The sequence below is a fragment of the Athene noctua genome, chromosome 1, assembly GCF_965140245.1.
Source record: "Athene noctua chromosome 1, bAthNoc1.hap1.1, whole genome shotgun sequence".
In the NCBI taxonomy this organism is placed as follows: Eukaryota; Metazoa; Chordata; class Aves; order Strigiformes; family Strigidae; genus Athene; species Athene noctua.
Window position 1 is genome coordinate 255,518,166 of NC_134037.1, and position 14,588 is coordinate 255,532,753.

Genomic DNA, 14,588 nt, shown 5'->3' on the forward strand with positions numbered 1-14,588 from the left:
TCTCTAGGTAGCAAAGTATTTCACCTCTCCCTCATCTACTGTTAATAAAATGGATGTAAAAATACGTGCTGACCTGCTCATCCTGTAGTAACTGTAAAGAGTTATTTGCTTAGTGCTCTGAATGAGTAAAATCCTATATCAAAGTTTATAATTATTACGAAGAATGGCCCTTAACAGAGTTTCCCTAATTGTAAACATGTTAATGGTATTTATAAAGATTTTCAGACATATGTGCCTATTTTCATTTGAGCAACAAAGTGAGCCATTGACCCAAACAAGTCATACACAATTAAAGCCCATCAGCTCAGGGTAGTAGTGTGCTGCTCTGTGTAGTAGCTGCTTTCAGCTCCCTGCTTGCTTGTGGTCACTGTAACCGAGCAGGACCAAGCATGGCAGGGAGGAAGGCATCTGCAACAGGGAAGTGGGGGGATAGGTGAGGGAGGATGTGGGGCGTGATCTGTGGGAGGTGAGTGGTGTGTGGAGGGGTGTCCAGAAGAGATGCTGATGGTGGGTATGCCAGGAAGGAAGTTCAGGAGCCTTTGGCTCATCACATGGCGCAGTGGGTCAGCTGGGTTTCAGGAGACCTTCGTAGCCACAGGTCTCTTGTGTGACCTCAGACCTTTAACTTTTCTGTGATTCTGTTTTCTAACCAAAAATTCTGTGTACCTTGGAAGGATGTTGCTGGGATGGGAACACTTTAGCAGTCTGTGCTCTGGGGGCTATATATATATATAATGAAAGGAAGAGAGACAGATGAACTCTGAGTTCTGTTTATCAGTTGTCTGTACTAATTAGGCTAATAAAAAAAACCCAAACAAACAACATTAATTCTCTCAAATACACAGTAGAAGACAGATTCTTGAGGGCAACTCATGTACCTTTTTTCTCCAATGTGCACGGATCAAAGGGTGTTCAGAGTCTGTAAGTGCTGAGGAATCTTATTTGAGAGCAACAAGCAATAGTGCTCTCATTATTTCTGCAAATCCAGCCACCAACACAATACTCCTTGCCATTAAAAGGAGTACTGCCAAGACAGGAAAGTTTAATAGATATACATAAGAGTGAGAAAAGTATGAGTTATGAATATTTGCCAGGGATTGATATGAGAGATTAAAATCAATTGAAGTCGGTGTTGTAAGGTGCCCACACAAGGACACTGTGGCAGTTACCTGCATAACTTTGCAATGCTCTTTGATGTTTGAGTCCTCAGCTGCACCGTGCCAGTGTTGCTGTGCCATGCACAATAGCGTGGAGTGCCATGCTGTTCAAACTGTTGCCTAACGTCAGGCACATACACTTGACAGTATGCATCAAAGATTTCGTCTTACATGTGTTAGTTCCCTTCTCTCACTAAACACATACACAGGCAGCTTTAAACTGTGCATTTTATTATGCTGCCTGTGCTAAAATATTTTATATTAAATAGTTACTGGATATAATACTGAAACAGTCCTGGAGGCAGGGACCAGAATGCAAGTCTCCAGCCTCTTGGCGAGTGCTGTAGATCACAATAGTTAGAGCCATGTTCCCTCTCGTGTGCTCTCTCTCCATTCCAGTAAATCTTTAAGATCTTCCTCTGTAGTGGCACAATTTCAGCAGGAAGATGAAGACATTTATTTTTTTCTGATATAGAAGAAACAGTACCACATTCTCTTTCCTTGCTCCTTCCTTTTCCTTCTCTAATCTTTAAAAAAAAGGGAGATGATGAATATCACGAACACTCAACCCTGCTGTTCTGGATGTGCCCTGTCCTGATGCTGGCTACTCTTCTGAGCCCTTAGATACTGGCTGTATGACTGTGAGTCTGACTTAACAGCCTTTGTTTAAGGTGACTAGAGAGCAAAGAGCTGTTGTCAGTGGAGTGGTGTGAAAAAGTCAGGTTAGCTAGTGAATCCAGGCAGATAGCTGTGGATGATGAACAAGGATCATATTCTGTGTTTGGCTTTTCGTAAGACTGTTGTAGCTGTTAAGGGAAAGATTGCATGCTAATGTGAAACTAAAGTGGTAAAACTATTCTGCTGCTGCCAGAAATAATCATGGGTTAGTAGTGTCTGTTTTCATTAGTGTAACGAATCACTGTTAGTGACTGGATCTCCTGCTGGTGTAAATCATGAGTTACACTAATGAAATCATTACAGTGAGACACATTTTAGCAAAAAAAGTGATTAATCATGGAAGAAATTGGAGTGAGAAGTAGTAATTTTTCATCACTTGGTGTCTTGAGACTAAGATGAAGCACCTTTTTTCTAAGAGTTGTCTTAGTCAAATAAGTAATAGGGCTTGTTGTGGGGATACTTGGTGGCTCCAGTAATACTAAATACATGATCTAGTGAGCTGTTCTCACCTTATAATCTCTGCATAGCTGGCTTATGTATAATACAGTGAGGCCAGAATCCAATTCTGTCTATCATTAGACGTTACTGTTTATTCACAATGTCATAACTTTTTTTCTTTTTTTCTTTTTTTCTTTTAACAGGAAGACCATTGGAGTTTTCTGTTGTGGACCGAACAAAATCTCTAAGATACTTCACAAATTGAGCAACAGCAGCAACTCTTATGGGACAAGGTTTGAGTATAATAAAGAATCCTTCAGCTGAAAGTCTGTTGGACTAGCAAGACTTTCTAGAAGATAAAAGTGCAATTTTTTGTTTGTACAACGTAAAAGTTCAGCTGTGGTTTAAACAGACAAAAATGTACCAAAGAATAGCACAGATTTTCTTATTTATGATTATTTAAGACTTTGGAAAATTATGAATGCAGCAGTATACCAACAACTAATATGTGCTTATGCTCAAACCTAAACACGTTTGCACAGTATTTGTGGCAGCAGTGATTCTTTGGAGTTGTTTCTGTTAATTAAAAAGTACAGAAGCTGGGGAGAGACACAATTGTTTTAAAAGCTGATGGAAGAAGATTCTGTGGAATGTTTGAACTTATTCCACTTCAGTCCTCTGAAGCTGGATCAGTAAACCAAACCCCAGGTTAATCCAAATGACAAGACATAGTGTATTACAAAGATTATTGCTTTTGCTGGTTTACAAATCTCATGGCTTTGGGGTGGAAACACTCCATATTAAAGATTTTATACATTGTGGATTTGGGATTCTGTATTTAAAATATAGTGTTACTCTCACTAGTCTACTTTGTAATGGATGTGAATATTCCCACCCTGAATGAAAGAGAGGGTGGAATATGGGGGAAGATGTAAGTTAACCTATGGAAAAGTGAGTACAACTGTGTAACACCTGTAGGGAGACTCCACTGTGATGTAAATCACAGCCTTTTGGCAAGCAAACAGGTGTACATGGACTCTCTATATTTCATTGATTCAGCATTCACTGAGTTTGCAAAATAAGTGTGATTTATGCAGCCAGGTTGGTGCAAGAAAAGCGATTAATGGGAGAAAACAAGATATGATGTTTTATAATACCATGTGCTCAACATGGACATTGCACTCACTCTGCACTCACATGCTCTGAATGTCAAATACTTCAAGTATTCAGATGCTTTTACTTATCATTTTACAACACAGCAGGTTGAAATCCAATTTTAGAGGTCCCAGAGTATGTTTGGTTGACTGTGATCCTTTGAGTACGTTCCCTGCAGTCACACTTGTTTGCACTGATGTCGCTGAAGGCAGGATCAGGCCAGATCTACAGCAGAGTAAGAACGAAGCCCTCGTTACTGTGGCTCTTTGCATCATGTGTGCAGATAGAAAACCTTTCAGGACCTGCAGTATAGTTTCAGTATGTTCCGAAGGGGAGGATCTGAAACTTCCAAATTTAAGCTCTTCCCTTCCCTTCCCTTCCCTTCCCTTCCCTTCCCTTCCCTTCCCTTCCCTTCCCCACAGCTGATTTCCACTCTGCTCATAGTTGCCATGGAAGGGCTAAAGGTTGAAACATGCACTCTATAACTTTTTTCTTCTTTACCCCCTTTTCCTTATTTTGCTGAGAAGAGAGCATTTAAACAGGAGTCAGACACTTAGGTGGCATAAATAAGCATAATTCTAGTGCATCTTGGTAGAGCAGCTTCACTTTACACATGCTGAAAAGCCACCCCTTAATCTCCAGCAGAAGCTTGGGAGCAGTACCCTGTAGCGCTTGCAGCACACACAAGTGTAAGATGGCACAGCATCTCTCGTGCCTGTGGTTCGCCTGTACTTAGAACAGTGCCTTTGATTTGGCTGACATCTTTCCAGTGAAGACCTTTTTTAGTTTAATAAGAACTAATTTTAAGCTCACAACACAAACTCTGTGCAGGGATCTACAAGTATCCGTGTTCCGAGGGAAGCATTTTTCTAGTAGGTGGTGTATAAGCATGTTGTATGTGGAACTAGTGAAAATGAGTTTGGTCTGTGCCTTGGCAGCTTCTCCTCAGGAGTTGCCCTCAGTGGAGCAGCACGGTGCAGGAGCAGCAGTGAAGCCACATGGGGACATATTCCTCAGTGTTTGGACTTTGCACTGAAGTTTTTATCTCTGGCTCTGCCCAATTTGAAATTCAAGAGGGAAGGAAAGAGCCAGAGATGGACATATTCCTACTGAGGAGAATTCTCAATGTAGCCTAGAGGAGAGAAGCCAAAATAGAAATGAAGTGTGAGATGGGAGCCTACGTTGCAGCTACTGATTTTAATTTTTTTTTTTGGAGGCTGTAAAGATCGTTATTTTCCCACTGGATCTCATTCATCCATCACTGTAAAACTGGAGGTATGCAGCAAAGGATTAAATCCTTTAAAATCATTAAGATTTATTTCTAATGTTTTCTACATGGGTTTTATAATAAATTTAACACTGATGGCTAAATGCATAGATATTGGATATTGCTGCAGGCTTTTTTCTTTGCTGGCAGTTAACTTAAAGCATGATTGAAATCATGTCTGAATCTATTAGCCACAACCAGACAGTGATCTTTTTCCTCACTTTAGAATCTAGTATCTAGTGGTTTTTAAATATGGTGTAGAGTCATCTGATCATGATGGGGTTTTGTGGCTTCACATCTCCTCTCTGTTAGATATCAGTTCCATTACCATATAACGAGCAGCTAGTTTTGTAGTTAGCTCTGTGCTAAAACAGATTCCATTTTCTGTCTTAGCTCCTGTATAGGTAGAGCTTTATAATTAAAATAGTAATACTAGTACTGTGCTCTAGTTCTGCATTGTAGCAGGAGCTGGCACTGTGTGTAGGTATGTTAAATGCCTGTTGTTATATTAGGCAGTGCTGTCAGAGCAAGATATAAGCAGAGCCAGGGTCTCCTCTTTCTGCCTTTCTCCTGTACCAACCTCAGCAGACCCGCTTGTAAAACAGGCTTGGGACAGTCTACCTTTCTACCTTTGTTGTGAGACTTAATGTTTTGGGATCACTTCACTTCACCTGTAGTGAAAAGATCTGTTGCTAGACCAGGTGAGGGTAAGTTTGGGAAAAGGCTAAAGACCTCAGTTGCTTTTTTCCTTTTCCTTGAGCTATGCTTTTTAGAGGAGCAAAAAGTTTAAGGGTTAGTGACTGTGACTTGGCTTCAGGAGTGGCAGACGTTATGATAAATACATTCTTTCCATAAGCTGGATTGTCCTTGCTGCTGCTGAGTGTGTCTCCAGCTTGCAAACCCAAGCCAAGCCCTCTTTTAAGCTCTGTAAGCAAGCGTACAAGAAAATTAACTTAGTGCCAGACAAGTAAGTGAAGGCTGACAGCACTTAATTCCACATTTACAGATCAACTGCACTTACGTAATTGAACATCTTTTTACATTTTAAACTGAGTCCTGTAAGTCGATCTGTCATAAGTGTCCTGCTGGCAGGGGAAGGATCCCACCATGTATTCTGCCGCTTCTCACTCAGTCTGACACAAAACTTCAGACGCCTCAGTGTTTGCTCAGCAAAATCTTTGTTTTATTCATCATAAATGTTTCAGGATTTTTCTTTAAACTAGGAGTATTTTCATGCTGTGATGGAAACCAAGCCCTTTCCCTGCAGTGGGAATCCAGCCCTTGTACAGCAGTGTGAGACTTGGGGCTTTGCACAGCTAACAGTTGGATTAATCAGATTTACCCAGGAAATCCTATTCCCATAGCACTGAGATTACTTGTGTGAGTAAGTGTGCACTGCTGTAGCAAAGGATTGCAGAGGTGAGCCCTGATGGAGTGTGGGAAGGCCTGATGAGGAGCAACCTTCACCTCTGAAGTCTGAAGGACAGCCAGTTCCTCCATGATGATTATTCCAGCCCTCAGTTTGGAGCAACGCTTCCCTATTTCAGCATGTGGTACTAATAGCATGGGAGTTCTTCCTTGGTCTTTTATCTGCTCTTCTAGGAGACAGGACTGAAAGGAGTATGAGAGATCACAACATACAACCTTGAGCGTGGGCTGGGGAGAGGACACCACTGTATACCACAGACACCTGGCCAATGACTGCACTGCTTAAGGTAGAAAGTTTTCAGCCAAATCCATTTTTCTGCAAAATGCTGATTATTTTGCCACAAGTGACTAGAGAACAGTTTCTGTAAAGGGAGAAGAGATAAACCCTCTCTGTTTGAAGACTCCTGCCCACACAAGCGTGATGTGAAGATGTGTATGAAAGCACTGCGCACGTTCAGTTCCACTGCATCCTGACCGTGGGCTTACTCCCTCAGCACTGAATCTCCATCGTTTGGTTGCAAGATCTTCAGCTGTCTTGTTAGCAGATGTGCCTTGCAGTTGAGAGAAGTACTGCATATACTTTCATCCATGCACAATCTGATATAAGCACGGAACTACCTGTGAGCACACTTTGCAACCAGTGCAAGCAAGTGCAGTCATCCCTTTGCTTCTAATGTTTGTAGACCATAGGTGAGAAAGCAATTTGGAGCTGGCTGAGAAGGGGCAGATGATGTGTCAGACCAGGCATGTTGGGAACAGTAATTCAGCTGTAACAACCCATCAGAGCAGAGAAGTAACGGTTTGGTAAAAGATTTGCTTTTAGAACAGCAGCCTAAGAGAAAAGCCTCTACCCAACACTAACGCACCAAGCTATAGTTTAAAACTACAAGACATTGCCTAGAAAAGCAGGCAGGAGGCTAACTAGTCACTGCCGATAGCAGTTCAAGCTCCACAATTCAGAGAAGAGACATGGTTATTAAAATGCAATGTTTACTTGTTTTAAAAATAAAAAGGCTTCTAGGGAGATTAATTTTCACTTCAGCCTGGCAATCATTTCATAAACATGCCAGTGTGATTTAAGATACACTGGGTCTGTTCTTCTCTGGATTATGCCTCTGATTTGTCTGCAGATTTCCCACCCCTCACAAATAAAACCAGTTTTTATTGTTTTAACAAAGAGGATTTAAAAGCAAGGTTTAATCAAAATGCCACTGGTGCCTGTGCTGAACTGAGCTTTTCTGCAATGAATGTACATTTTTCAGGGTTATATATAATGCAGCTGATGACTCAACGGTGAACGGTGATTTGGGATTTGCATCATCTCTGCTGCTGGTGTATTTCATTAAGGCCACTGTAGTGATGCACTGGTGAAAAGCATGGAGCTGAAATGAGACTCTTCATTCCTTTAAAGAGCCTGATATTTTAATGCTTTGTACCAAGCATATGAAATCCCAGAAACTCTGGAATTTCCTTTGTAGGTATAGTAGATTAATTAGCCAGCATCTTTTAGGGTTGAACCCTGAGTTTTCTGCTGGACTGTCATGTATAGCGAATGCTCCTGCACAAAGGTTTTGAACAACAAATACTGCTCTTTAAAGGGCTGAATGAGTATTTGTGAAGGTTTAGTATCCTGCTAGTTTTATCACCCATGTTGTAAGAGAGATGGGATCCAGTTTGGTACTGTGTTTGCTGTGCACTTCCTCTGAGGTTATGAACATCTCCAAATTTGCGGTGGATTTTGCCATATCTGAAGTGTTATATTCACTAGAAGGATCAAACATGTAAGAGACAGCTGCAGGCGCTGTACTGACAGCAGTGGAACTCTTCCAGTGTTACAGGGGCATGGAGACAAAGCTGGAGAAATCAACCCATCCCAGTTGTAGACTGCCTCTTAACAGAGCCCTTGGATTTCTGAGAATATCAGACCTTTCAAAAAATACATGCTGCCTGCTTCTTCCTGGCAAAGTCTGTCCATCCCACAGTCCAAAATCTGCACTTTCTTCCTAATGATCTGTACTGTTACACCAGGAGGGAGAAGCCAAGTGTAGCTCCTGAAGCTTCAGGTAAACTGCTGTCAACTGCTGAGGAGCAAACCAAGGAGGGCAGGAGAGCATGATGAATGCCAGCAATGAGCAGAATGAAATATTCTGAACCTGGAAAGAAAGGGTCACATTCTTCCTGGCTTCTCAACTCCAGAAATTACAAACAACCCCATTGTCTGGATGTGGATACAAAGTCTCCTGGGGTTTGAGAACTAATATTCTCAGACATTGCCTTTCTATGCACAACTTGGTGCTAAAGCACGTAAGAAAACTAGTATATTTTAGTAAACACTTTGGAAATAAGCAGTTTATTTGAAATAAACCTACCATTGACTCTTTCTAGTTAATCTGTTTCAAAATAACATCTACTACTGTTCTGTAGCTTTGGGGTTGGGAAACCTGTTAACTCCTCTTCACCACAATACTGGAGCATGTAGTTCTCTGTGCTAGCTGTAAGTAGCTTTGACAGTTGACTAAATAAATTCTGTGTTTGTTGCTGCTGACCCTAGGTAAGGACAGCCTTGAGGATGAGAAGCAGTGTTACATAAATGTCTAGTGTACATAGCAACACTGAGAAGAGAAATACTGCTGCATTGCTTTTGGTGCACCAGTCACACATTAAAATTCTGTCATTGCAAGGTCACGTTGCTCATCTCATACTCTACAACCCCAGGGAAGAAAACTGGATGAGAGGTGGGGGAGGAAAAGCGAAAACTTCCTCCTTGTGCTGTAACCAAGAATATATTCATCGACAGCAGGGCATTTCTTTTGATTTCAAAAGAGCATGTAATTTCTTTTTCAGGGATAACGGATTCCCTCCTGGTGTTGTGTAGTGGGGTTTGCATGTTAGAAATGTAACACAGTGATAACGGGTTGCTTCTGAATTGAATAAATAACACCTCTGAGCCTTTTTTCTCCCTTTAATAATCTAAGAGAGCTGAAAAATAAATACCGGAGAGTATACAGAGTGGACTGTGTCCTGAGCTGCACTCAGTGCAGCCTGGTTAGGAATGCTGCACAGAAACTCTTCAAGCTGCTGGGAAGAGGCGAGGTTTAAGGCAAGGAGGAAAGAGCTGTTTTAAAGAGAAATACAGCAGTGATACATGATCTGTAGTCAGAAACAGGCCATGTCACAACATTGGCTGTCATGTCTTTGAATGTTGCTGAGTCAGAGCCTATCCTAAAGGTACACTGTGGCAACAGGGAGAGTCGAGGGCTCTCGGATTGAATCTGCAATGTGGGATGAAAGCGGGTTTAATTATAGCCTGGTGAGCCACCTGTGTGCACTTTCCAGCCTGGAGCTCAGACCTGTCATACCTGAGGGTGAATAGCGTAGTCAATGAGCTAGTCTGACTTTTGAGTGCAGTCTCAGTTGTGTGGTTAACTGAGGATATGCACATACTCTTTGTACTGCTGTAGCTTGGTGGAGAGGCTTGCTAGGGACTGGGGAGCAGGGTATGTTATTGTTCTTCATTAGATGTTGGATTCTTGAAATCATGTACTGTGTACTGTCCAGAACAGATGAGGATGGTGAATGCCAGCTTCCACTGACAACTGAATATACTCTGCCCATATTTGCACTAATGTTCATGAGGAATAAACGGCAACATCTCTATGGAGAAGGTACAAGTGCTGTGTTTTTTCTTTATTGTGTCAGAACAATATAAATAACTATTAAAAATATTTGATAGGAATGTGTAGATTCATCTGTGACATTATTCTTTTTGATTGCATAAGCACTTGTAACTGTTTGATAAACACTTTTTGAGAAAAACATAATGTCCCCAGGCAGAGCTTAAAAATGTGGCTGAGATGCAACTTGGCAAAGGGTCTCCACCTTGTAGTGAAGTATCATTGTTGGAGCTGGATGCATTGGCGCTCTCATTAATCTCAGTCTATTCCGCCGTCATGGAATATTAGTGGGAGCTGAGCTTTCATATCCATCTCTTCCTCTGTGTATACCTTCAGCCTCTATCTGGAGATGTGCTCTAACCCTTGGATCACTAGAAACAGCCTCATCCACGTGTCACATAGTCCTCTTTTTCTGCTGTCTCCCTCCATAGCACACGTTGTGTCAAGAGGCTTCTCCCACACTATGCTTCCCTTAACTCAGGAAAATGCCACTTTGGGAAATGCAGAAGTCCTCAATTTTATTCATAGCATACACCAGCCTTTATAACACTCCTAATGTACACAAACCAATGGGGATCTTGTAGTCACTTTGATTAGCTTTAAGAAAGTGAGGGATGGCAGCATCCTAGACCTGGAGATGCTTTTTAGAATGAGATAAGGGGCAGTGTTGCAAGGACAGCTTTGCAGAAAATGGGGAAAGTTTATAATAGCAAAGATTACACCATCTTCTGAATGAGAATCAGGGATTTGGTTTTGTCAAAGTCAGATTGTTTGTGGCCATCACTGAAATTAAGTCATGTTTCTGCTTTTGCATATAGGCATTTCAGGACAGCGGGCAGTGATGAAAAGGGTTACTTTTTTTCAGTTACATTCTCTACTTCCATACAGCCCCTAGTTTATCAACTACATTGAAATTCCTCCTTTCACTGATTAAATATTTCCTCACCTGGTTTCTTTGCTTCAGGGAGCTTGAGAACTCATTGTTTATAAAGGGAAAGAAGAAGGATTGTGCTGTTAAGCAGACAACTCCCAACACATATGTTCAGCTCTGCATCTTTGAGAAGGAGGCACCGAAGCTGCAGAAGGGCAGAGCTTTCACTGGGGTTCAGATGTGACCAAGACCCTTTTCCTGGATCCATATGTTGATGAAGCTCCGAGGTTATTAATTAGCTTTTTCTGAAACAAGTAGCCTTATCCCGTAAGTGCCAGGTTGTGAAGCCCTTAACCCCACTGAGTTTTTCTCTCCCTGTCTTCCTTCTCTCACTTGAAAGAGCAATTTTTATGAAGTACATTTGGGTAAGAAATGGTTCCCTTGGTCTGTGATAGTTGAGGAGAAAAGTCATGATTGTGAAATTTTTCCTCAAACTGATGTCCAAAAAGATATTTTGACTGGGCCAGCTATATTGTTCCATAATGTGCATGTGGGTTTTGTTTTTTTTTTTCACATTCTGTGATTTTACATTGTTTATATATTTTCATTTCAGAACAAAAAAGCAGAACAAAAAAGTCCCAACATCTTTTTACTTGGAAATGTTAGCAGGTCCAAAACATGTGTGTTTTAAAAAAATTCTTTCAAGATGCTTAGAAGAAGAGTGGAAACCATCTGGAATTTTTTTTTTTTTTTCTAATGACAAAGCATTCTTGGGTTGTTGTGGGGTTTTTTTTCTTTCCAACCTTCATTAGTGAAAAGTACTCTTCAGACTAAGCAATACTACTACAATCTGAGCTTTGACAAGGGAATATCTGCCTTTTAAAGCAAACCATCTCTCTAGGATAATGTCTACACTGTCATCTGAACCTTCAAGGTGATGTCTGCAGCAGATGTAGACTTGGATTGTTCCATAGCCTGAGCCCAGCAGTTGAGGGCCACAGGGGCTCGATGGATTCCTGGGGCACACAGCAGTGCTCTCATGAGAGAGCTGTGTGTCCCGTGGGCAGGGAGCATGACGGGCATTTTGTCTTCTTTAGCCACAGCTTATGTTATCTCAGAGTGGTTTCGGAGGTGATGAGGATATAGAGTTAGGATTTTTCTTGGAAAGGAAGAAAACAAATTATCCATTTTTCTCACATTGGATAGTTATTCGGGGCTCATAAGCCATATGAGAGTTTGATATGATATATATTCAAGAAGTGGGCACGCTGGTACAAGTGTGGGTGTCCTGCAAAGACCTTAGCCTGTGATCCCACTAGATAAAGGACTTCTTTGAAACAGAGTGCTACACAGACAGAAAAAAAAAAAAAAAAATCAAAATCCAGTCTCAGGAAGGAAGACAGATGAAATTGTTTGGAAAAATTTGGAAAAAACAATAAACTCAGTTCAACTTTCCCATTTTTCTTTTAAGAAATAAGCATTGGAAGTAGTTATTTCCGGTTGACATGTATAATGTTATAGAAAAAACGAATGCCCTGTCTTTTTTGTAGTTGCAGGTCTTGACTTCTTCACTGGTCACCACATTCTTCTCTCACTCTTTCTTGTCCCAAAAGAAAGAGGCCAGAAAATTTGTTCTGAATTTGCAATTCTGTAATTATATATTTTTTTCCACTAGACCTGAAATAAAACTCATATATTAAAAAGGAAGGTGGCATTTACTTTTTTATCTCTGTACAATATGCAAGATAACGGTTTTGGAAAGTAGTAGCATAAATGTCCACAATTTTGAGCACTCAATGTTCTTTTCAGAGATGCCTGTTTACATTAATGTAATTTCAATCTGTTCTTATGGTTTTATAGATCAGGTTGTGGTACAGTTTTTTGAAGATAAATGTCTGCTTAGTTTCCAAGTGGAACAGAAAGCAAAATTTGGTCCTGAACTTTATTTTTAATTTTTCCCCCCCAGGCTTGACTTTAAGAAAAAGAATAGTACTTAGTTTGTGTTCGTGCCCATAGCAAGTCATACTCTTGTCATATGAAACAGCCCATTTTTGTAGCTTCAGCTTGCGGCCCCCCAACACAACAGAGGAACTATGTTACACTGTCTGGAAGGTCACTGTTGTAACTGCATGCCTCGTAAACCTGCAAAGGGTAAGCAATAAGCTTTTCAACTCTGCTAGTTCCCATAAAATAAAGCAAAACTTTTACCATTTAGATGTATAATAAGGCAGAGCTAGAAAACTGATCATAAAAGCTGGGGGCTTTTTTCTTCTCTCTTTTCCCTGAGTCCTCTGGGGTTTTTTTCTTCTCTTTTTCCTGAGTCATGTGCAGAAATCTTTTCCCATAGTGTCCCTTTCTTAATTATACAGTGTTATGGTGGTAGGTGCAAACCATTGGCTAAAAAAAGGATCACGTAGGGAGAAATCCTGGGCTTTATTCCATGGTCTTACAGTTCACCTACAAATCAGTCACTGTTTAGGATTTTCAGAGTAACATGAAGAATTCAAGTTCACTGAGGTCTTGATACCCAACTGCATTAAGCTTCTTTCTAAAATCCCATATTCTTTTTGCCTACCTGTAAAACGGGGACAGTCACACCCGAAAAGAGTTTTATGGATTTGCCTGGCAAATAGTCCTTCATTTCAAATTTTAGTTAAATTGCAGAATCCTGGTTGCAGTATGGAAAGGATGCTTCCTTCCAAAAATACGAGACGGTATTAGCTGTTTTATCTTAATGGCAATCCTGACAAGTAAATTGTTTGGCTGCTGAGTTGTGTTGCTGTTCAGATGTTATTTTTACATTCTGTTATATTAGCAGGATGCCCTAATGCAAGTTTATGTCTCTTATTGTATTTGATAAAGCACCATACATTTATTCATCATGTAATTACGGCACTGTACTCTCAAGGTATTTACTTTACAGGAAGCTTCATGACTTTGGAATAAACAACAATTCCAAGACTGAGCAAAACATGGTTGAGTTGCTGTTTGTGACCTGGTTTTAATTAATGACATACTGCTTTAATCATGGAAGCGTTGTGTATGTGCGTATGTGTTACTGCTGGCAGGGGAGGCTGGGTTTTCACTGCTTAAACAGAGGCTTTAATACTATTTGAAATGCCTTAAGCTAGCTGAAACATTCACACAGCGTTGGCAGATATGCTGCAGGAGACCCAGGATCCTCTGGAATGACAGTGGGAAGGTGGGTAGGATACCTGAAGTACCAAAACTGTACTAGGTACCTTTGTTTAGCCACCTAGAGTCATTTTCTGACTTAAAACATGAGGTGCATGCTTACTTCCTATGTCAGCTGTTGAAATTTCCGATAAATCCAGACCATTCGAAATGAAAGACTGTGCCAAATAGATTCTTTTTGTACCTTCAGCTATGAGGCCATCTCAGAAGCAGTATAAATTTATTTAATTCTCATACACAGTCATCCCGCTGCTGGAACTTAGAAGACTGGTCCACTGCGCTCCCTGAGTCTTTGTTTAGAGCACAGTGGGAACAGAAAACAGCACCTGCCTGACCCAAACCCACCCAAATCAATGATGAACACAGGTCCCTCCCAAACCAGAAGTGTGTAGAAATCCTTCCCACTTAAGATGAGCACTTGAGAGCCTGACTGAGTGAAACGTGATCTGGGCATTCGCTTTAGTCTGCTCAGTCTGGCAAAGTATTTCACAGTGTCTTTTTTTTGAGGTACCTGCTTAGACCAGATTGCTTTCGACAGACCTTAATGGAGAGCTGATATTTTATTATGATCTTCAAGACACTGCTGAGCAGTCTACAGCAAGTCTGAAATAATTAGTTTCAAAACTCATAATCCACTTCCCAGTAATGTGGTTGGATTTTCTGGTGTGTACTGTGGACCAAAGCACCCACCTGATCTTTCTGCAAGACACTGAATAGCCTGGTAG

At 40.9% G+C, this 14,588-nt stretch overlaps 1 protein-coding gene across 2 annotated transcripts in view; it reads left to right on the plus strand.

Moving 5' to 3' along the window:
* Positions 1 to 3,087, plus strand: part of NOX4 (NADPH oxidase 4) — a 108,006-nt gene extending 104,919 nt beyond the window's left edge. For both annotated transcript variants that reach the window (XM_074932587.1, XM_074932594.1), the window contains one exon: positions 2,477 to 3,087. In XM_074932587.1, coding sequence (XP_074788688.1) covers positions 2,477 to 2,597 — 121 coding nt within the window. In that variant the 3' untranslated portion in view covers positions 2,598 to 3,087. The remainder of the gene's footprint in view (positions 1 to 2,476) is intronic.
* Positions 3,088 to 14,588: the final 11,501 nt, after the last annotated feature.